Here is a 25,147-nt window from a genome sequence, read left to right on the forward strand (position 1 = left end):
TTAAGAAGAAGAGAGAAGTGACATACGGCCAAGTATGGTGACCCATACTTGGAATTCGTGCTCTGCATTTAACCCATCCAACGTGCACACACACAGCAGTGAACACACACACACTGTGAACACACACCCGGAGCAGTGGGCAGCCATTTATGCTGCGGCGCCCGGGGAGCAGTTGGGGGTTCGGTGCCTTGCTGAAGGGCACCTCAGTCGTGGTATTGAGGGTGGAGAGAGCGCTGTACATTCACTCCCTCCACCTACAATCCCCGCCAGCCCGAGACTCGAACCCGCAACCTTTAGATTACGAGTTCGACTCTCTAACCATTAGGCCACAACTTCCCCTTAGATTAGCTTGGTGAGAATGATTAGTACACAGTTAGAAGTAAAATGTTAGTACACACTGTTTACTCAAGGTATAAAACAAACTGCTTGTACAAATACTGTACGTGGGAAAATGAAGCAGTATGTAGAGACGATTCCCAGTTATCCAAGTCGTCATCAATGTAAGTGATTCCAGTGAAGTACATGTTTCATAATTTCAAAATTTAATTTCAGTTCCTGAATTTGAAGGTAGCAAGCAGAATGTGGAATTGTAGGCTAGTTCAAATTAGATTTTTTTTTTGTAATTTAATTATATATTACATAACTATGTGCTCAACATTTTGTGGATCTGCATAAAATATTATGCATTGAATATTTACATTTTAAATATTTTAATTTTAAATTTAAATATTTTATAAATATTCAAAGTTAATTCTAAAATTCTGAATTCAGAAAAATTCATTGTATTCAACAATGACAATAAGAACCATAATTATTGATTAAGAACAATTAAGAATAATTTTCATATTACATTTCACACCTAAATTACAATGTATATATATTAGTGCTGTCAATCGATTAAAAAATTGAATCGCGTTAATCACAGCCATGGACTGTGATTAATCACGATTAATCGCAAATTTAAAATACTAGGATTTTAAAGAAAAGCATGACAAACTAGTTTAAGGAAACAGAACTTTTCACACCTTTGCAAAGTATGAGACATAAGTATTCTTTTTTCTTTTTTTTCAGCCATTATCAGCCTTTATGCTGGCAATAAAATGTTTACCAAACCACATCGCTTCAATCCCAGTATACATTTACCCAACTATTATCTAAAGTATTTCTAAATAAATACAACAAAACTCTTGCGACCTTACATGAAGTATTATGACAAAATGCATTATGAAGAAGAATTGGACCTGCATGTTCTACAGGTGCATTAGAGCTAACATTAGCGTCATGCTACATAAGACAACTTATGAGATTAATAGTACACTTTTACTCAGAACTCACTTTAAACCACCATCGAGTGTTTGTAATAACTTCCTTTTGCGATCACATGTGCATCCGCTTTGGGCGGCCGCGGTATATTATAAAAGTAGCCCAAAATAACCGCAACCCACAGCTCTGTAATTTTTCCCGCGACTGTATTTTCAAAATAGCCCAATTGTGCGGGAAAACCGTGACCCTGGCAACACTGGTTCGCTGTACCCTTATCACATATGAGCAGTGTTGAGGAAAGTTACTTTTAAAAGTAATGCGTTACAATATTGCGTTACTCCCTAAAAAAGTAACTAATTATGTTACTTAGCTACTTTTTATGGAAAGTAATGCGTTACGTTACTTTTGTGTTACTTTTTAAATATGAACAAGGCTTGATTGTTTTTAATACAAGAAGTTCTAATTATAGCAAATGTAAAAGCCCTTTCACACCAAAAAGTGTCATGAATAAACCTCAGGCTGAAGGAAGAGTAAATTCACGTCTGTAAAGTAGAACGCAGGAGAAGGAGTAGGGGTGTGCTCAAAATATCGATTCTTAGATACATACCGATATAATAAAAAAAGATACAGTATCGATATTCTAGCCCTTAGTATCGATACTCCGCCCAGCCATTAGGGGGCGCAGCGGCACCCGCGAGTTTCAAAAAACTCATGGAAAATGTTAAAGCAAGATGTAGCATTTAAGTGATTTCATAGTGAAATATGTTATGGCAGTACATGGTGTCACAAAAAAGAATTATAAGAAGATTTAATAAGAAGTTAAGAATAATAAGAAGAAGATTTTGTGCTTGTGTGAGCTCAGACTGTACCCTTGGAAAGTTAAATGTTGACTTGTGGTAATTTCCAGATTAATACAATTTGTGTACAATTAATCAGAGCACTTAAAGTTGCAAATATTTAAGCAAAATGCACTTTGTTATAATGCACTTTTGTCTTCATTAAATTGAAGAAAAATGCAGAGTTCTGTTTGTTGAGTAAATGTGTTCAGCATTAACTAATTGGCTCTGGCCCATGTATTTTTATTGAATCGTATCGAATCGTGTCACATTGTATCAAATCGTATCGAGACAGCTCTGTATCGAGGTACGTATCGAATCGTGACCTGTGTATCGAGGTATGTATCGTATCGCCAGGTTCTCCAAGGTATACAGCCCTAAGAAGAAGGTTCAACACTCTTCAGCAATAACAAAAACAATGCAGTACAATTGTTAGTTTATCTAAAGTCATTTTTGCTTATTAGTATGGTTGAACCTTATCAATCGATTAATTAGCGGTAAAAAAAAATTGACGCGTTAAAATTTTTAGATTAATCGCATGCACGTTAACGTTAACAGCCCTAATATATATATATAAAAATAAAAAACTGTGCTTAACATTTTGTGAGTCTGCATGAAAATGTTTTGAATATTTACATTATATAAATGTGTCTAATTTCAGAAATTATGATTTTATAAATATTCAAAGTTGATTCTAAATTTCAGAATTTTTCCCATTCCTGACAAGATCACATTATAATTATAAACTCCATTACACATTATAAAATGTAATAACAAAGAATGAACCGAACCACACTTGTTCTCCAGCTGATGATTTTAAACACTTTCAAAGTCATTACTGTGTTTTTTCCTGCTCATGTGTGACTCTGAACAGGCAAACACGAGGCACTGGAGACCGACAGGACGCCGATCCCACCAGGAGCTCATGTTATGAGAGAGATCTGGGGCGATGGGATCAATAAGCTCTTGGTGTGAAGAGCACGATGAGAGGTCTGCAGTAATAAAGGACAGTTCTTCTCCCTCGTTCACTTGAACACCAGCTGTATTCCAGAGCTCAGACTCTAGTGTCTCTGATTAGGAATCGGTCTTTATTTGGAACATTGCTTCGATCGTGACAGGACAGGACGCATCGCTTACTGAGCAAAGCCAATTAAAGTGCACAGTGGCCAGTCATAAAGACTCAGTGCATGATGGGCCTAGAACAGCTCTGCGGAGATGGACGGACCCCGATTAGAGGTGCAGATGTGGCTTGAATCTAAATGTTCCAATAAATGAGTAATTCAAGCATGGCTGCTGCAATCCTGCTCAAATTACGTAATAATCATCCCAAAACAAATATAAAAACTGCAGCCACTTGTCCTATGTGTCTCAATTGGGCCACAAAAGCAGATAAAGGAACATTTTACCCAAATTTAAAAACAATTGGGTGAAATGTAAACCCATATAAACCTGGGTTTTTATAGTTAATTAAAACTAAAATTAATACCATTAACAAATGGTACTTAAAAAATTAGATAGTGGTTAAATGGTAAATCATGATTATTTTGCTCAACAAATACAATCACAATTATTATCATTTTAGAATTTTCACTTTTCATCAGAATTATTGCACTTTCACATAAGCGCAAATCCAAGAGAACGTCAACTTGCATGGTTTGCTAGCAGATTTAGCAAGCAAATGAAAACAGACTGGCTCAAAAGAGAACGCTAAACTCTAGCTTAAATGTTTTCAACTCATCAGTGCTTTTCCGAAATGGAGCAAAGTGTGTGCACATGGTTGCCAGGTTAGGCAGAAAATGTATCAATTTATGTAGGGGCTCTGGTTGGGGATTTACACCCTGAAAACACACTGGCAACCACAGTCATGAAAGCTTGTGGCCGCTTGTTACCAATGCAAGATAACGCAAATACCAAACTAAAACTTTCAGAATAAATAACCAGCAGGCAAATATCACACATGATTATGCTTGAGCAGAAATCATTATCAAAAATATCATTTATCATGCAGCTCTCGCTACGTTAACTGAAATAAAATATAAAAACGTTTCATTTCGGCTAGCTGCATTTTCATTTAGATTAACTTCATGTAAAATAACTCTCAAAAAAAACTATCAAAACTACATAATCATATATAAATTAAAACAAAAGCTACCAAAAATCCCCAAAAATAAACTAATTCTTAAAATCTTAACCAAATTTGAAATGAAAACAATATATAAAAATAAAAACTGATTCACAATATTAATAAAAACTATAAAAGTATCTCAGTGATACTAAAATAACACAAAATAAAATATTAAAGGGGTTTTCACACCTGGCTCGTTTGGAGCATTTGTTTCGGGAACCTGGCATGTTTTCTCCCTTACTTTGGTTTGATTAGGCATATTCTTTATGAACATGGCAATCATGCTCAGATCCGAAGCAAAATAATTGGCCCAAGATGGCTTGAATGAGGTGATCTCTGGAGTCGGTTTCGGTAAGAAAACAATCCTATCAGATGCATTTACATTTAGTCATTTAGCAGACGCTTTTATTCAAAGCGACTTACAAATGAACGATAATTAATACATTGATAATAATTATTAATTTATAATTAATCATTAATTATTTGATTGTGAAATACAGCAGGAATTTATACATCAAGACTAATTATTTGTTTGTTTATTATATATACAAGAAAAAAACATTCATACATGGTGCTATAAAGAGAAATATGTTAAAAAAGTTAACTTTCTCAGTAAGTTACTAGTCAAAGCCATAATTTATAACAGTCCTGACAGATGCGGTCACTAAATGCTTTCAATGTCTGGACAATCAGTTTGAACGAGTTTTTCGAAAAACATAAGGAGAAAAGGATGGCATTTTTGGGGTGAACTATCTCTTTAAAGTAATATTGAATCAAGACTTCTTATTGTAGATTCAGAAATATTCCATGCGCATACACACACACACACACTTCTTTCCGGGTCACTAACAGAGGCCGAACATGGCAGACTGTGTTGCTGTGCACAGTCCTGAAAGTGACGTGAATTTGCTCTGAGATAAAAGACAGCGTGGTTGATGTGTTTGAGATAAAGACCTGAGACTATATAAAACAGCATTATATTTCATATCTGCATTACATACAGTATCAGTGGAGGTTATAACTACTATTTCCAAACAAAAGCATTTGGCAGTGACAGTGTGGCCCTTCATATATACGTCATATATTGTGCGCAGTGATGGTACACAACCCAAGGAACTTCAAAGAATAACATGTACAAACCCGATTCCAAAAAGTTGGGACACTGTAGAAATTACGAATAAAAAAGGAATGCAATAATTTACAAATCTCATAAACTTATATTTTATTCACAATAGAATATAGATAACATATCAAATGTTGAAAGTGAGACATTTTGAAATGTCATGCCAAATATTGGCTCATTTTGGATTTCATGAGGGCTACACATTCCAAAAAAGTTGGGACAGGTAGCAATAAGAGGCCGGAAAAGTTAAATGTACATATAAGGAACAGCTGGAGGACCAATTTGCAACTTTTTAGGTCAATTGGCAACATGATTGGGTATAAAAAGAGCCTCTCAGAGTGGCAGTGTCTCTCAGAAGTCAAGATGGCAAGAGGATCACCAATTCCCCCAATGCTGCGGCGAAAAATAGTGGAGCAATATCAGAAAGGAGTTTCTCAGAGAAAAATTCAAAGAGTTTAATCAAGTTAAATCAAGTTATCATCATCTACAGTGCATAATATCATCCAAAGATTCAGAGAATCTGGAACAATCTCTGTGCGTAAGGGTCAAGGCCGGAAAACCATACTGGATGCCCGTGATCTTCGGGCCCTTAGATGGCACTGCATCACATACAGGAATGCTACTGTAATGGAAATCACAACATGGGCTCAGGAATACTTCCAGAAAACATTGTCGGTGAACACAATCCACCGTGCCATTCGCCGTTGCCGGCTAAAACTCTATAGGTCAAAACAGAAGCCATATCTAAACATGATCCAGAAGCGCAGGCATTTTCTCTGGGCCAAGGCTTATTTAAAATGGACTGTGGCAAAGTGGAAAACTGTTCTGTGGTCAGACGCATCAAAATTTGAAGTTCTTTTTGGAAAATTGGGACGCCATGTCATCCGGACTAAAGAGGACAAGGACAACCCAAGTTGTTATCAGCGCTCAGTTCAGAAGCCTGCATCTCTGATGGTATGGGGTTGCATGAGTGCGTGTGGCATGGGCAGCTTACACATCTGGAAAGGCACCATCAATGCTGAAAGGTATATCCAAGTTCTAGAACAACATATGCTCCCATCCAGACGTCGTCTCTTTCAGGGAAGACCTTGCATTTTCCAACATGACAATGCCAGACCACATACTGCATCAATTACAACATCATGGCTGCGTAGAAGGAGGATCCGGGTACTGAAATGGGCAGCCTGCAGTCCAGATCTTTCACCCATAGAAAACATTTGGCGCATCATAAAGAGGAAGATGCGACAAAGAAGACCTAAGACAGTTGAGCAACTAGAAGCCTGTATTAGACAAGAATGGGACAACATTCCTATTCCTAAACTTGAGCAACTTGTCTCCTCAGTCCCCAGACGTTTGCAGACTGTTATAAAAAGAAGAGGGGATGCCACACAGTGGTAAACATGGCCTTGTCCCAACTTTTTTGAGATGTGTTGATGCCATGAAATTTAAAATAAACTTATTGTTCCCTTAAAATGATACATTTTCTCAGATTAAACATTTGATATGTCATCGGTGTTGTATTCTGAATAAAATATTGAAATTTGAAACTTCCACATCATTGCATTCTGTTTTTATTCACAATTTGTACAGTGTACCAACTTTTTTGGAATCGGGTTTGTAATTACAGTACCGTGGAAATACAATGGTACAGTACATTTATGATAGTGTAGATAATTTGTTATATAATTATAAACCTATAATAGCTTGCCAGGCCATTTCATACCAAAATCAAAAGAATAATAAAATGGTAAATTAAACAATTAAAAGGATGAAATGTTAAGCACATTCCACCCCCTGAATACTGCAATAAAATAAAATTATACATATACATATATATGAAGGACTAAACTAAAAAGTAAGTCTTTGGCAGAAATGAATTCATTTGAAAAAAAGCTTTTAAACATCTTTGAAACAGGATAAAATCAAATATAAAATCCCTATGCATTAAATATCTACTAAAATACTACTAAAACAACAGAGATAATCACAACATAATTAGACATGTCAAATGACCTCAAATGAATCAGCTTCTGTTAACTACAAACTAGCAACTGAATGCTAAACATAAATTTTACTCTATGTCATGATGGTGCTGGCAGCAAAGAAATATATTGGCAGCAGGATATAAAACTGTGCTGCCATTCGCATAACAGACTGCTTACTGAATTTAGCATTATACACACTGGAAATAGTGGAAATCATGCAACTGTTACAAACTGTAAGAGCTATTTCTACCTTATTTAGCCTATAAAAGCTAGTTTTGTGGGTATTAATTAATATATTTAGGTGATTCAGGGGTATTAAACAATATTTTATGATTTAAACAAAACCAGTTAATTGAAATGTTGCCATTTCTTTCTAATGCAGACTATGTCGACATCCTCAACTTATATGTGCCATTATTAAGCATAACAGAATCACCCAAAATGCAAACATAGCAAAAATCAGACTGATACTCTTTCATTTTATGATCATCAAAAAAAAGAAAATTCAATTTTTTTCCCCAAACACTACTATCTCCCCTTTAACCCCGCCCCCATTTGCTATTGGTCAGACAAACAAGTAGCTCCACCCCTAACATTTGCTATAAAGTGGTGCCCACCCACTTTTTCCGGAAGTATTTTTTTCCCCATAATATTTTACCGTAGGGATTTAAAAAAATATATATATTTGAGGAGACTATGAGGAGAATCACAACATTGCAAACTTTGAATTTAAGCAAAAAGTATATGAAAATCAGTCAAAAAAACAAAGGTACAAGACTGTGTACTTAACAGATTTAACAAGGGAAGAAACTACAATCCCATGAAACACTGCGAATGACATTAATTAAAATCGATAGAGAAACATAGAACTGTTCATTCAGAGTTGTTGGTTCATGAAAAATATGCATATATACATATACATATATATATATATATATACACGTACAAATATTTAAGTATTTTGAGAGCGTAGGGAGATCGGCTTTATTATGTCATTGCAGGGAATGGGCGGAGCTAAAATTATCTTTTGCCATCATCATGAGTAATGGATTTTTTTTTTTTTTTTTACTACAAACTCCAATATTAAACAATTATTTTGAAAATGTTGAATTAGGGCAAACAGATGGATTCAACAAAAGCATATACAATCAGTTACCAACCTCTGTGCTCACAACAGGTCTGTCTTTAAAAGTTTGATCAGTTATTGCTAAAAATCAATTTCCCTATGGAGAAAATGAATGGAGTTTTCAAGGTTGCGTTCTATTGGTTGAGCCAGCAGTTGATGTCAGACCGCTCAAACAAATATTTTGACAGCACCGCAGACCCTCAGTGTCGCCCTTTTTGTGGAAATCAACCTACTATTGGCTTACTTGGCTCCTGTTGAACTGGTAAAAACGTATTTTAACACTTTTAAAGAAAAAACTTTTAAAGACCCAAACACCATCCCTGCATAACTGTTTCCATAGACAACACAAGCAAGAAAAATAAAAAAATTATCAATTACCGCCTGCGTTTCTGCACAATGTCAATCGGACAGTTGACAGCGCACGGGGAGCCGCAAAGATTGACGTTCCGAACTTTAAAAGTGCGGTCGCTGGGTGGAAGAAAGACACAGCCAGTTGGCAAACTCATATTTCCCTCCATGTCTATCACTCCTTTGCCGTTTCCCTCCAGAAATCAGCTGTTCCTCTCATGTAGTCTGAAACACATGCTTCCCACCGCTGAGTTACTGAGCGATGAACACATGGAGCCATGCTGACATGACCGAGTTCCCCCGGACATCTCGCTTTTGCCTAGTCGTCATTCTTCGGTTTAGAATCACACCGACTCCTTTTAGTCCTCATAAAATGTATTTTTTTATAGTCTGTAAATCTGCTGTAAAATACAAGGATAATTGACAAACAAACAAACTTCTAAGGTCACCAAGCGCCAGTTTCTCTCTCTCGCTCCCCTCCGCTGCTCAGACAGCTGAACTCGTATACATGAGTTTACACCAGCAATGGCCTCATATGGGTGTGTGTGTGTGTGTGTGTGTTTATGTGTGTTTGTAGGACTGGCAGCTGAACAGTGACTCACAGCCCATGGAGAAGGCGGTACCACTAGATGACTGACTCAATATTAACTCTTTACTGGAGCATTTACAGTACATCCCTGCATACATGTCTCAAACTCTAAAGGTACGAATGTCACTGCATTAGATTACAAAATATCAAAGTGACATAAACAGCACATACTCATTTCTTGTGAAAAAGAAGTCCACTTTTGTACACACTTAGTATGGAAAGAATATACTTATACTGCAAACTGAATCTAATGTTTTCAGATACTGCATGTTAATTGCAATTATATAAAAAGTAGTACAGTGTAAATTTATATTAAATGCAATTAGATGCACTTTTGAATGCTTTGTGACCCACTTAAGTAGGACTTCTTGTCATATTTATGTAATTTCATAATTCTGTTGTCTTTGAAACACTTCTGAATGTACTGACAAGCATTTATGATAAACTGAAATATGACATTTCTATTGAAATGTACATGTCACGTATTTGATATATCGGTGATAACTGTAATTATATATTTGTAATAATTAAATTGTAGATTAGTACATTTAAAATATATTAACTTTAAATGTAATATCGAATAACACTACAGTTAAAATTATAATCTGGTACTTTACATATTATACATACTGAAGCACATATATTTTTTGAATTACACTTTTAAGTGCACTTTTACTCATGGGATTAGATGTTTATTAAGTTTTCAAATTCTTTAAACACAATGAAGACAAAACGTAACACGGATTTCACGTACACACACACACACACACACACACTATACTAATACTCAAGCCCCTAATGGATCAGACAGACACTTTCATTTATGATGGCTGGAAAGCAAATCTTATTTGTTGAAATCAAAACATCAGAGATATTCATGTATGAATAGTGTGAGACTGTGAGTAGGATCAACTATGAGACACAGAGACAGAGCTATGTAAACACACACACACACACACCTACAAAAGTTTATCTTTCCACATGCAATAAATTCCCAAAAGACTGCTCTTTCTCCTCTCTGTCTTTCTCTCTCTCTCTCTCTCTGTGTATTACAGTGTCTTTGCTTGCTATTATTTATGGACTGATGATAGCTGAAACTCTCAAACCAAACTATCACGTCCAGACAGTTCACACAAAGCTAATATTCAGCATTCAGCCAGAAGGGGGCAGCCACACATTGAGAACTGCTAGGAGAATTATTTCAACCAGTTCACCTGAGAAACCTGCACACAGAGCTTTACCAGAAATTATATGTTCACTAGCATGTGAGACAATAAATCAGGATCAAAAGAAAAACAGGAGCATTCTGCAGGTGACTTTTTTGTTTGTTTGTATAAGTCGTTCATTAAATAACCCTACTTCATGACAAATACTGCAGAACTAAGTATCCTCAGAAATCACACACCTGCTTTTTTGGTATAACTAGACACTGAAAGGAAGTCTATACTCAAATAAGTTGTACTTCAATTCGGGATCACAATTTCTGCTGCTCTCAATTTATTTGCCCTCTGGTTATTTACCATGAAAATGTTTCGTTTTAATGTGGAATTTGCATTATCTTGCATTGGTAACAAGCCTCCACAAGCTTTCATGGTTGCAGTTGCCAGATTTCCAGCATTCAAACCTTTTTTTTTATAAATCAATACATTTTCTGTGCAGTGGTTTACGTAATATTCCCAACCTGGCAACCATGCACTCTCTATAGAAAAAGGACTGATGAGCTGAAAACATGGAGTTTAGCGATCTCTATCGAGAAATTCTGCAGGATTTTGTTTGAGAAATAAAAAAGAATTGAGAAAATTGTTTTGAGAAATCAGTATCATGAATCATATCGCATCGTGAGTTGAGGGAATCATTACATCCCTAGAAATAAGCATTGTCCCTAAACATTTATTGCAACTCAAAAACCTGTCTAAAACCAATTTCCATAACAAATTCCATCATAAACAAAACATTACTTCAGTTAGGGACTGGCTAGCCAGTGAGGCACCAAGGTTTCAGACACAGTATGGTTGAAATTAGCAATGTGACCCAAGTTCAATCATCACAGCACCTTCACATCATTTGATACTTATGCGCTCATTATCCAAAGCAAAATACAGTTGCCTTACTGTACTCTTATTATATATTTTTGGTGCAGTATTCAAATTCCTGCAACACAAATAGAACCAAAACAGTTTTCCTCAAACACGAGTCTCACATGGCCAGACCTCTGACTGCAGTATAAAGTCTGGCTCACTTTTGCAGCCGATTTTGGCCAAGAACAACCCACTTATACAGGAAGAGATCACTGACTGAGAAACTCATTTTTTAGTTCATCTGAAAAATTTGATAATCAAAAAATAGACCAGCAAACTGCAAAGCATTGTTGTTCCAAAACTTCACAGAAAACAGAACAAACAAAAGTGGATTTAGGACTTAAGAAGAAGAATGAGAAAATAATTAGTTAATTATTAACATTATTAATAATTATACGTAAATCATTAAAACATTAGCATGTGGTCTTCTAATATTGTTCAGCCATGTAAACATTGCATTAAAAGATCAAACGAAAATAATAGAATAATAAAGAAACATATTACAAGGTCTATTGTAATTACACTGCAAGGCTTAATGCACACATCAATTTTTCCTTTGCTATGGTTACAATTTCAGATACACTCTCGCATTTTAATATGACTGTCACTCCTGAAACTCCAGTATGAAACATAAAACTTGTATTCAAATTATGAACAGGTTAAATACAGAAACCAAGCAAAGAGTGCTCCCTTTATAATCAAATCAGTTCAGCCGCAGCGCGAGCTCACCGACCAAGTGAAAAACCCCCTTATAATAAAAAACTTTCAGCGATTTCTTTCCAATATTCATTAAACCAGCAGGCTTCCAACAGCGTTATTAAAACATGGCGTCCTCAAACACAGGCTGAGTTCACGTGCGCGGTGAAGTCTGCACATCTGGAAGAAATTTAAGTTCACAGAGGAGTTTAGAATCACACCAACCCTAAAAATAGCTCAGAGCTCTGCTGTAGTTTAACTGGCCAAAGTCACATGATACTGACTCCTATTACACAGCTTTTAAATATTACAGATGTAAATAGAGTATTAATGTGATCAATAAAGACAACAATACAGAATATTTACAGCATGTAGTTACTGTTAATGCTTATGTTTACATGTGTCTGTCACACATGGCACACGCAGCCCAAATTTGCATCGGTTTTGCATTGCACAGTATAACAGACTCGACTCAAGAGCAAGATGCAATTGTTCTTACATCATCACCAACCCTAAACCATGCATAAACACTAGGCATGGGAAGATTCCCCGATTCGCTCGGTGCATCATGCATCGGTTTAAAAAGTGGGCATCGGCTACAAATTGTCATTTATATCGCAATGCATCATTTCTAACATATTTGCATATATCGGTAAAAAAACTATTTAATTATATATAATTACTAGTGGATGCACTATACTGCACTATTATGATGTGAGGCCAAGTATGGTATACCCATACTCGGAATTTGTGCTCTGCATTTAACCCATCCAAGTAAACACACACACACACACACACACACACACACACTCACACACACACACACACACACACACACACACACACACACACACACACACACACACACACACACACACACACACACACACACACACACACACACACACAGCACCCGGAGCAGTGGGCAGCCAATGCTGCGGTGCCCGGAAAGGAGTTGGGGGTTCTTGCTCAAGGGTCTCACCTCAGTCATGGTATTGAAGGCAGAGCGAGTGCTGGTAATTCACTCCCCCCACCTACAATTCCTGCCGAACTTGAGACTCGAACCTGCGACCTTCGGGTTACAAGTCCGACTCTCTATCCGTTAGGCCACAACCGCCCCTATTTAGAAAGTGACCAATTAACTGACTTGAAAAATAAAACCTGACGAGTTCCATAAACGACAAATTAAATTCACACAATCGCACTAATTTGTGCATGCTTATTCCTAAGTAGCCCTTAATGTCGATCATGGATCAGATCGATCCACCACGGCAAACAGCGAATATATCTGTGCTAAGGTATTTGAGACGTTGTGTTTTCCTCAGTGCATAACTGACATGTCACAGGTATATTTTTCATCTGTAAATGTTAGAAAGTCATGCAAACATATCTATTTTACTGTCAGGAGTGCATGGGCTAGGCACGCGAGAGCAACGAACAGACGGAGCGCAATCGAATAGTAGGAACGCAATAATTCTGAGTAAAATATACATTTTGCTAAAATATTTGTTGTTGGACATTAAATGTGTCTTTTGTGGAATTTTAAACCTACATATAAGTGTATTTTTATGATAGCAGTAACTGTAAAGGGACTATTGTAATAGGTAAATCAAATGTAAGCTAGTACAGTACTAATTACTAAACTCAAATGAGTTAATGTGTTTCTTATTGCACATAAAAGTCATTTTCTTTATTTATTTTCATTTTTAATTCAGTGATTTTAACTTTTCATTTAATTATTTTAATGTTTTAAAGAGCAATTTTAGATTGTAATGTTCTAATGTTCTGCTATCTGTTTTGCAAACTATAAAAGGTACAGCTGTCATAAAACCAGGTTACCATAGACCAGGTTCGTTTCCCAGCATAAGTTGCCACAGTGACTTAGCTTGATCTAGGCTTATGTTAAATTTGCTTTATGGAACCAAATCAGTTGACAATGAGTCAAACTAACTGAAATAAGCCTGGCTTATTTGGTTAACTTGTTTTATGAAACAGGCCTCGAGGCATTAAAAGTGATATCCATTGCATCGTATCGCATCGAATCGCATTGTGTTGAATCGAATCGGATCGCACTTCATCGTAATAGTGGCGAATAGTATCGCATCACATCGGTAGCTGCTTCTTATGTATCTTTAATGTATCGTATCATTGGCTATGCATCGAGATCGTATCATATCGGCCACAGTCATGAGATGCACATTCCTAATAAACACTTATCGAGGTACACATTACTCAAACACATGCAAATAACATCAGGTGGCATGTTTTAACCGGTGTTGGAGTGCACCAGCAACAACTGTAACTAAAATTAGTGACAAAAGAAAAGTAGCTCAATCACTTCAAATTAGCATAGCCTTTTCAGAAATATTTCAATAAAATGTATAATTATTGTCATATTATATTGCACATACAGCTTTAGAACCAAGTATTTGGAGTAATACACAAAATAATATTTATTACAGCAATTGTACAAATAGTATAGTATATACAATACATAATATAATATACTGTATACTTACATTATTGAATTTATATCCTCATCAATATCGTGCCTAATAATATATCATTATATTTGTTTTTCATTAGCTTAAAGAGATCACCCAAAAATGAAGATTCTTTCATCATTTATTCACTCTCAAGTAGTTCCAAACCTGTATGATTTTTCTATTGAACATAAAAAAAGATATTTTGAAGTACGTTGGTAACCAAAGAGCTGCTGGTCCCCATTGAGTACCATAGTATGGAAAAAACACTATGGAGGTCAATGGGGAAACAGAAATTATTTGGCTACCAACAGTCTTCACAAATATCTTATTTTGTGTTCAACAGAAACTCATATAGGTTTGGAACAACTTGAAGGTGAGCAAATGATGACAGAATTGTCATTTTTGGGTGAACTTGGGTTAACACAGGCTTTGACATACAGTTTGATCTGAACATGAGACAAAGTGGAACGTCTATACTACAGCTGTTTGAGCTGCTGAGACTGTCCATCTCCTGTGAGGTGTGCCAAAGTAATAAATCTGAACTGCATTCAACGGAAGAGCTCAGTTTTTGCAGCCCTGCAGCGACAGACGATTCTTAGTTATTCCTTTCACACTGCAGTTGACCTGTCTGATCAAAATACGACACTTTGACAAAGCAGCCTCTATACGTAACTTAATTTGTACCAATAAAAATGGTAACGCATGTTGACATTAGACTATAAGTAACTTTCAACTTCAACTAGCAGTCATTAAAGTATTAGTAGATTGTCTGCTTAATAATGCTTTATTTTGATGCTCCCTCAACAGACACTCTACTGACTATACTGTGAGTAACTTTGCAAGTACGTCAACTTCTTCTGTTAACCCTAACAGTCTACCAATACTCTTACATACTGTATAGTTGCAAAGACACTTATATAGATATTTATAGTTACCTGTAGTAGAATTTCTAAAGAATCAAAATAAAGTGTAACCACAGGAATCAATAAAAATGTTTTCTGTCATAATGCACAGTAGATAACCAAACATACCCAATGCACGAGTGTCGTCTCCGAGTTGAGCCACAATTAAAGAGTGAACTCCTCCTCTGGATTCGAGAATCCTTGTGCGTCATTTCAAAAAGCTGTGGAAACAACTTTAAGTCTTTTACCAGCGCTTTGCAAAAAGAAACATCCTCAGTGTTTCAGTCTATTGTAAAATTCAACCAAGTGAGCAGACAGGTGAAGACCTCAAGAGCCTGAGCCAAAGTCTGACACAAAGACGTCTCGGCTACATTAGGACCTCATCCTTAGGGTCTGCTGAAGAAGAACGTGAAAGTTATCTCATGTAGACCATCCCATGTAGATATGTTTCCTCTTCAACATGTCAGATAAGTATCATCCGAAACTCCATCTACTTCCTAAAGCTTGCTTTTATAATTCAGTTACAAAACTCACAAATCTATTATGTCTCTCTCCTGTGAGCAGTAAAAAGAAAAGGAAAACACCAGCCTGTAAACTTATTATTGGACTCCCTAGGGATGCATTTTAGAGGTTCAAGGTCCTGCTAAGTTTCCATATTAGTGGCTAAATGTTGGAAAGGCGGGAATAAGCAAGAGAAGAGAAAAGAAAGAGAGAGGGGGAGGTACAGCGCACTGAGCCTGGAGGGTGGTGTGCGGTCACACGCTGCAGCGCTTCATACACATGTGTTGTGAATAGTCTGCCATGGGTGGCTCCTGTTTGCCTGCCAACACCATCAGAGTGAGACGTGAACACACACAAACAGCATGAAGCGATAACAGCAGCATACTCTCACAGCGGGTGCTGTTCTGACATGCATATGTTATTATCTGCATACTTGATTTTCACTGCACACTTATGTCTTCCATTGAGCAAGAGAATGACTTCATCTAAACTTTTACTGTAGAAGTTATGTCCAATCTGAACTCTACTCCATTACTAAATGTCCAACCAGCACATAAAGAGAAAGTTCCTTAATAAAATTAATAAAGGCCTCCTGAATGCATTTTTGTAAGAAAAATATCCATATTTATAACTTACATACACGAAAGAGTGGCGTTCCAGCAGATGATGTAGGATGTAAGCGTAGCTTAAGCTCCAGTGTAGGGATGGGAAGATTCCCCGATTCGCTCGGTGCATCGGCAAAAAAAGTTAACAATGCGATGCATCGGTTTAAAAAGTGTGCATCGGATACGAGTTGGCATTTGTATCGCGATGCATCGTTTCTAACATATTTGCATCGGTAAAACCTGATTTATTTATATATAATTACTAGTGGATGTGCTACACTTTTATTGTTTAGAAAGTGACCAATATTTTATTTGTAGAATGATTTCTCCTCTCAAAACTGTGTCTCAAGCGCGTTCTCTCATCACAGCTGCGCGTGAATATGACGGAAAAACGGGGATTAAAGTCCAAAACCTGACTTAATCTAATCTAACTAATCTAACAAATCAATCGTGGCTAAAGCGGTTATAAACGACAATGTAAGTTTACACAATCTAACTAATTTGTGCACGCTTATTCTTAAGCAGACCTTATCGTGTCGATCATGGATCAGATCGATCCACCACGGCAAACAGCGAATATATTTGTGCTGTTTAATGCATTTAATGCGCTGTGTTTTCCTCAGTGCATAACTGACATGTCACAAGGATATTTTTCATCTGTAAATGTTATTAAAGTCATGCAAATATATCCACTTTGCTGTCAGGAGTGGGCTTAAGCGAGTGGACGAGCGCTGCTGCGCGCTAAACAGACGAAGCGCAATAATTCTGAGTCAAATATGCATTTTATGATAGCAGTAACTGTAAAGGGACTATTGTAGTGGGTAAATATAATGTAAGCTAATGCAGTCCTAATTACTAAGCTCAGATGAGTTAATTGGTGTTTCTTATAGCAATTAAAATGTAGTTTTAATTTAGTGATTTTAACTTTTAGTAAAGTGATTGTTAATGCTTTACATTTACATTACATTTAGTCATTTGGCAGACGCTTTTATCCAAAGCGACTTACAATTGGGGAATACAAAAAGCGATTCATCTTGAAGAGGCAGTCAGACAGAGGAAGTGCTCGTAACACCAAGTCTCAGTCATTGTTCAGATAAGTACAAACTAGTAGGTGGAGAGAAAGATAGAGGGAAAGTTTTTTTTTTTTTTTAAGTTTAGGATGAAGTCAAGTACTGCCGAAAGAGATGAGTTTTCAGTTGTTGCTTGAAGGTTGCCAGAGATCCGGCGTTCCGGATAGGGGTGGGAAGATTATTCCACCAGCCAGGAATGGTGAACGAGAATGTTCTGGAGAGTGATTTTGAGCCTCTCTGTGATGGTACCACAAGGCGTCGCTCACTAGCAGATCTCAAACTTCTGGAGGGGATGTAGGTTCGTAATAGTGAGTGGAAGTAGGAGGGTGCAGCGCCTGTGGTAGATCTGTACGCAAGCATCAGTGACTTGAACTGGATGCGAGCTGCCACTGGTAGCCAATGCAAGGAGATGAAGAGTGGTGTAACATGCGCTCTTTTGGGCTCGTTGAAGATCAGTCGTGCCGCTGCATTCTGAATCATTTGTAGAGGTTTGATTGCGTTTGATGGCAGACCAGCCAGAAGAGCATTGCTTTAAAGAGCAATGTTAGATTGTAATGTTCTAATGCTATCTGTTCTAACTATAAAAGGTACAGTTGTTTAAACAGAGAGAAAGGCTGCATGGCTACGATAGTATGTGAAAGCTTAGCCTGACAGTTTGCCTGCCCTGAACCAGGTTAGCTTTCCAGCATAAGTAGCCACAGTGACTGAAGTTGATCTTTGTTAAATTTGCTTTATGGAACCAAATCATCTGACAGTGAGTCTGGACTAAATAACTAAGCCTGGCCTATTTGGTAAACTTGTTTTATGAAACAGGCCTCGAGGAGTTAGAAGTCAGAAGTCACATAAGTTAATTTATGATTTGCTGTCTGTCTGAACCAAAGAAATAAAAGCGATCATATTTTTTCCATTGCATCGTATTGCATCGAATTGCATTGTGTTGAATCTAATCGAAATCGAATCGCACTGCATCGTAATAGGGGTGAATAGCATAGCATCGCTAGCTGCTTCATATCTACAATGTATCGTATCGTTGGCTATGCATCGGCCTCATTTATGGAGATGCACATCCCTACTCCAGTGAGAATATGCTAATCTCGCAAGAACAAACTTTTGTTTAGAGCGAAGGAAACCAGTTTCCTATTGGCTTGTATCGAAATCCTTAGATATTTTTCTTTACAAATCATCATTTTATACTTCTAATTCGTGGCTGGATATGGATATTTTTCTTAGAACAATGCATCAATTCACTTCAGGAGGCCTTTATTAACCCCCAGAGCTGTGTGGAGCACTTTTTATGATGGATGGACGCACTTTATTGGACTTGTCAAATATCAACAGCCATTCACTGCCATTATAAAGCTTGGAAGAGCCAGGACATTCTTTAATATAACTCTGATTGTATTCGTCAGAAAGAATAAAGTCCTAGGATGGCTTGAGGTTGAGTAAATCATGGGGTAATTTTCATTTTTGGGTGAACCATCCCTTTAATTTTGGCACAATGTGAGCCTGGTAACCTGATCAGAAGTCTTTTGGGACCTTGAATATGAACTAAAATGGGTTTTTAACATACTATCTCTGTATCTGAAAAATATATTTATTCACAACTTGTAGTACACTTGAGTGTAATAATGTATGAATGATGGGTTCAAGGGTACTACAAGTGGTAACTAAATACATTATTGTAAATATAAAGATAGTAGCCTATTTTAAAAGCACATTTTAGTTTATATTCATGGTGTCCTAAAATTGCACAGTTGAGTTGATCTTTAGTTTATCTTAAGAAGTACTAAAGAATCATTTTTAGTATATTAAGTGCAAAATTAGTGCGCAAAAATAGAGCACTTTACGTACATTATGGAAGTGTCCTTTTTTTTTTTTTTTTAACCTGGGTACTGGTGATGGTGATATGCAAAACAACAACAACAACAACATTTTTGCAAATATGAAGGTTGCAGTTTGACCTGAGTTGACCTGAAAGAGGGGTATGTCAGCCCATCAATTTGTATTTGTATTGTTTCTGGCTATATAAGCATTTATTAGCAAAGAAAGTAAATTTCTTCAGCTCTCCTCAAATTTGATTTGAACACAGTTTGTATTCATTCGGCAAGGTAAGGAACTCAAGTTTATTTGTACAGTGCATTTTTAACACATGCCGCTTCAAAATTTCAATTTGCATTAATATAAATAATATCGAACAATAAACAAACTAACCAAAACTAGCTGTGCATCTAGTACTGCGTCAAAGCGATCATAACTTTTGTTTATTACTGTATCCAGTCAGAACCAGTCCAGTTTTGTGCTCCATCACTACTTTGCTTGGTTTGCCTGCACTTCTCATCAGTTACTTACTATGTCTGATGCAATCAGTTTTGTTATCACCACAGTTCTGTATGATCAAGCATGCAGTTATTCCTTTAGGAACATGACTCCACCGCTTGGATCAGAGCCATCTAACAGTCTGGCCTACATCTGCCTACTTCTCTGATCTGGAAGATTTCCTCTTTCTCACAGAGACGAGAATGTGCAGATTGTTTTGAATGGTTTGAAATTAAGCTAAAAGATAGCTTTGACCTGGATTTCATATGGTGAACCATAAGAGCGAAGATGCTGAAGCCTTTAGGGTCTTGGATTGTTGGCATGAAAACATCCTACTGGTTCAGTGAACCAATCTCATTCAATCCTGATATCAGCTAATTACCTGGCTTCTGTGCCCTGAAAAGCTATTTTCCATTCCTCCAAATGGTGGTTAAGAATGAACAGCATATATCGAAAAAGCAATGAAATAGTTTCTTGAGGAGTTGCATGGCAATGCACATACTTCATCAGCGTATCTCCATTTTAACAGGCATTCACAATTTGAAAGTAAATTTTCTTCAGCTGGTTATGACGTTTAAGTGGAAAATAGCTTGACGTCAGAATCCAGAAAGAATTTGTGCACTCTGTTTCAGCAGATTGGGGCAATGGAAATGTTTACATGAAAGTCAGAGTCACTAACATTTGCGCGGCTCACTCACTCTAACAGTTGTTTTACTGCATGTGACTCTTTCCATGCATATTTTGCTTAATGAAATAATCAGAATGCTTTTTCAGTGGATGTTTCACATATGGATCCCAGTTAAAAAAAACCCAGAAAGAATGAAATAGAACAAACAAACACTAGAAACAAGAAACTGGTATGTTCTCAAGAGCCTCAGAGAAGCGCTCTGGCCAGGAGTAATAGGGTGCGAGACAGCACCTGGGGGCAGAAAAGATCTAAACCTGAAACCAACAAAAGCCTCCTTTCAAAGCCTCCATGCAGCTGCTCTATTCAAAACTTCTCTTCTGGCATATGATCATTTAAACCCTGGTTAACCCACAGAAAACGGTCGACGCTTTAGTCTGGAGGACACCGCGTGATCTGCAGAGGTGAATGATGCATATCATAACAAACCACAAGCATAAAGAAAATTCATACCTGCAACAGAGACGGCCGAGTCTCTGGTGAGTAAAGTGTTAATTAAAGATTTTAGAAGATGTTAATATGCTAAATATGATAGTTAGCACTGAAAGAGAAAAAGTTTCAGGAAACTCTGGATTATTGAATGAGTTTAGCGTTTTTGTTTAAAACGTTTTACCGATATTGGGTAATTTTGGATATACACTGAACAAAATTATAACTATAAATGCAACACTTTTGTTTTTGCCCCCACTTTTCATGAGCTGAACTCAAAGATCTAAGACTTTTTCTATGTACACAAAAGGCCTATTTCTTTCAAATATTGTTTACAAATCTGTCTAAATCTGTCTAAATCACACAGCACAATGCCACAGGTGTTGCAAGTTTTGAGGGAGCGTACAATTGGCATGCTGACTGCAGGAATGTCCACCAGAGCTGTTGCCCGCATTTCTCTACCAGAGAGCATTTCTCTACCATAAGCCATCTCCAAAGGCGTTTCAGACAATTTGGCAGTACATCCAACCGGCCTCACAACCGCAGACCACGTGTAAACACACCAGCCCAGGACCTCCACATCCAGCATCTTCACCTCCAAGATCGTCTGAGACCAGACTCCCATACAGCTGCTGCAACAATCGGTTTGCATAACCAAATAATTTCTGCACAAACTGTCAGAAACCGTCTCATGGAAGCTCATCTGCATGCTCGTCGTCCTCATCGGGGTCTCGACCTGACTGCAGTTGTGCCCGAAGTGTGAATCTTGCTTCGTAGTACTGGCTTAGTACTGCTGCTCCATAGTATAAACAGAGTATGTGCGATTGCGAATCTCGAAAGTTAAAGTGAAACTAAAAAAAAACTCAGTATCCACATGTAGGCCTAGCCTACATACATAACCATGGCAACGACAATCGCGGAAACAAGCAAAGATGACACAAAAGCATATTCAAGCAAAAGCCAACAAGGATAAGTTGTGTGAGACAAAGCAAAATCAACGTTACTCACCTATCATAAAGAAACAACACAACCTCTGTGTCCAATTCGAGCCTGAATCCTGTGCACTCAAATAGAGCGCTCTCTTCGCTCTATCAGTACAAGACACGCCCCCTTAATGCTGATTGGCTACACGTGTTTTGGGACTCGGTCAGACACTGCGGTCAAAAGCGTTTTTCAAAAATGGCTTAGTGCATGTGGCCTGGCCGCCACTACTTAGGCTAATGTACATAGTGGAAACCCTGATTTATCCTCCGTATACTGATGTTGCCTTTTGTAGAGATAGTGAAGGGGACGGATCGGGTCACTATGAATCTGGGGGGGTCATGTCCCCCCCGTCCCTAGTGCCATCTGCACGCCTGCATTCATCCACGACCTCATGTTGCAGGATGATAATGCACGGCCCCATGTTGCAGGGATCTGTGCACAATTCCTGGAAGCTGAAAACATCCCAGTTCTTGCATGGCCAGCATACTCACCGGACATGTCACCCATTGAGCATGTTTGGGATGCTCTGGATCGGCGTATACGACAGCGTGTTCCAGTTCCTGCCAATATCCAGCAACTTTGCACAGCCATTGAAGAGGAGTGGACAACCTGATCAACTCTATGCGAAGGAGATGTGTTGCACTGCGTGAGGAAAATGGTGGTCACACCAGATACTGACTGGTTTTCGGAACCCCCGGACCCCCCTCAATACAGTAAAACTGCACATTTTAGAGTGGCCTTTTATTGTGGCCAGCCTAAGGCACACCAGTGCAATAATCATGCTGTCTAATCAGCATGTTGATATGCCACACATGTGAGGTGGATGGATTATCTCGGCAAAGGAGAAGTGCTCACTAACACAGATTTATACAGATTTGTGAACAATATTTGAGAGAAACAGGCCTTTTGTGTACATAGAAAAAGTCTTAGATCTTTGAGTTCAGCAAATGAAAAATGGGGGCAAAAACAAAAGTATTGCGTTTATAATTTTGTTCAGTGCATATCTGCCAATCCTGAATATTTAATTATACACGCTCATCTAATGCTTATTTAAAGTGAATATTATTAATAATTTTTAAATATATAATATAATACATTTAAATAATAATTATAAATGCACTATTTACTAAACTTTAGAAAATCATGCATTTAAAATGTTTTTGATTTAGACAAAATAGTATCAGCCATTTGAATCAGTTAAATATTAGTTAAACAATTTTCACTCAGAAATTGCTAGTAAATTTAACAAACAATTACAAATTACACACCACCATCTGTACACCTGTTACTCTATGATTTTACAGAAAACACAGCTCTCAAATCAGCACAAACACAGCTGTTCTCACTGAATCTCACCAACAGATGGAGCTCACGGAGACCTTCACTGACTTCTGCCTTGCTCAGTTCAGAAACCTAGTGAGCTGCCTACATAGACAGAATGTTAATGGAACAGTGAAATGAAAATGAAAATTCTGTCATCATTTACTCACCCTCAAGTTGTTCCAAACCTGTATGAGTTTTTCTCTTCTGCTGAAACGGGTCATGACATGGATTTTTTTTAATGATTTTAATGCGTTCCTTGAGGTTTACTGATAATGTTAAAGGGTTTGTTCAAAAATGAAAATTATCCAGTTGTTTACTTACCCTCAAGCCATCCTAGGTGTATATGACTTTTTTCTTTCAGACGAATCCAATCGGAGTTATATTAAAAATTGTACTGGCTCTTCTAAGCTCTATCATTGCAGTCAGAGAGTATTTCTGTTACACAGTCCAAAACACGTAACATAAAGTGCGCGAATCCATAAAAAAACATGCCTCACACGGCTCCGGGGGATGTTACTGCCCTACAAAGGCAAAAGACCTTAACTCGCTACAGTGTGAAACTGAGAAAATTTACTTTAAAGTTTTTTACTTGTCCAGCCAAATTAATTATAGGTAGGACACTGGAAATTTGCCAATTAGATGTTTTAGAAATGAAAATTATCTACATTAAAAAATTGTGAGCTCAAACTTGATTTTTACCCCTATTTTGAAGTTAATGTACTCTGCCTTTGCATTATCTGCAAAAAGTGAGATGTCATACCAAGGCAAAAGGCAGTAACTTCCACATTATCAATATTTGATTGATGATCACCATTTACAAAATCGTTATAGTAACACCTGTATAAAATCTACTGATCATGGGCTATCTCATATTGGCTATTGCATATAGTAATGTGACTGTATTATTATTTTTTTTTTTTTTTTTTTTTTTTTTTTTACCGTAACAAGCAGACTAAAAGTTAAACATGTAAGTTGATACCGTTTTGCAACCAATTTATTTGCTGTGCTCAGTAACGTAAAAGAATAGCATAGTTGCTTATATTTACTTGAATGAAATAGCCTAAAAAAACGATTTGTGGATTTATGTAAACGCCAGCAAGCAGGCATGCTCAGAAATGCGTGTGGATTAAACATCTCCGACGTTCAGCTCTATGGATTGATTTTATCGGGTTACAAGAAAAGGTAGGATATGGATTTAATTGGGAACTGTTAGGCTACTGATTTTATGATTGATCATGCTACATGCAACGTTATTCAATTACACACGCATCCAACTAGAAGTGACAGCCTGGTGAATAATCTGCATTACAAAAAGGGAAAAAAGAATCTTTAAAGGTTATTCACGATTATGTATTGCTGCCAAGGAGTCTAGTCTTTACAGTGCTTTGTTATATGGAGCTGTTTGGTAGATCGCGATCTAATTCATTTGTCTACACCGTAATTAAAATGCGGCAGACTTTAATGGACAGTTAAAAAAAGGCAGAACACCGTATAACTCCAAGCCGGCACCGTAACTTTATTTTGACGCACGGCTAAACAAAGGCAGAACGCCGTAACTCAATTTGAGGTGTTCCAAACAAAGCGAAAGAGCCGTTACTGGTGTTATATGGTGCGCGTGAAAGACTGTTATAACGGCCACATACACTTTCAATGTGGATGGCATACGACCACTATCAA

At 37.2% G+C, this 25,147-nt stretch overlaps 1 protein-coding gene across 2 annotated transcripts in view; it reads right to left on the reverse strand.

Moving 5' to 3' along the window:
- The window catches only part of LOC306855322 (3',5'-cyclic-AMP phosphodiesterase 4C-like), a 62,154-nt gene that overhangs the window by 19,644 nt on the left and 17,363 nt on the right, over positions 1-25,147 (reverse strand). The window contains exon 1 of one of the 2 annotated variants that reach the window (XM_079393927.1): positions 8,837-9,028. The exons of the other annotated variant lie outside the window; for it this stretch is intronic. Within the exon in view, the coding sequence (XP_079250053.1) occupies positions 8,837-8,976 (140 nt within the window). The 5' untranslated portion in view covers positions 8,977-9,028. Of the gene's footprint in view, positions 1-8,836; positions 9,029-25,147 lie in introns of those variants that run through there. 2 annotated transcript variants of the gene reach the window in all.

Source organism: Barbus barbus (assembly GCF_936440315.1).
Source record: "Barbus barbus genome assembly, chromosome: 35".
Taxonomy (NCBI): Eukaryota; Metazoa; Chordata; class Actinopteri; order Cypriniformes; family Cyprinidae; genus Barbus; species Barbus barbus.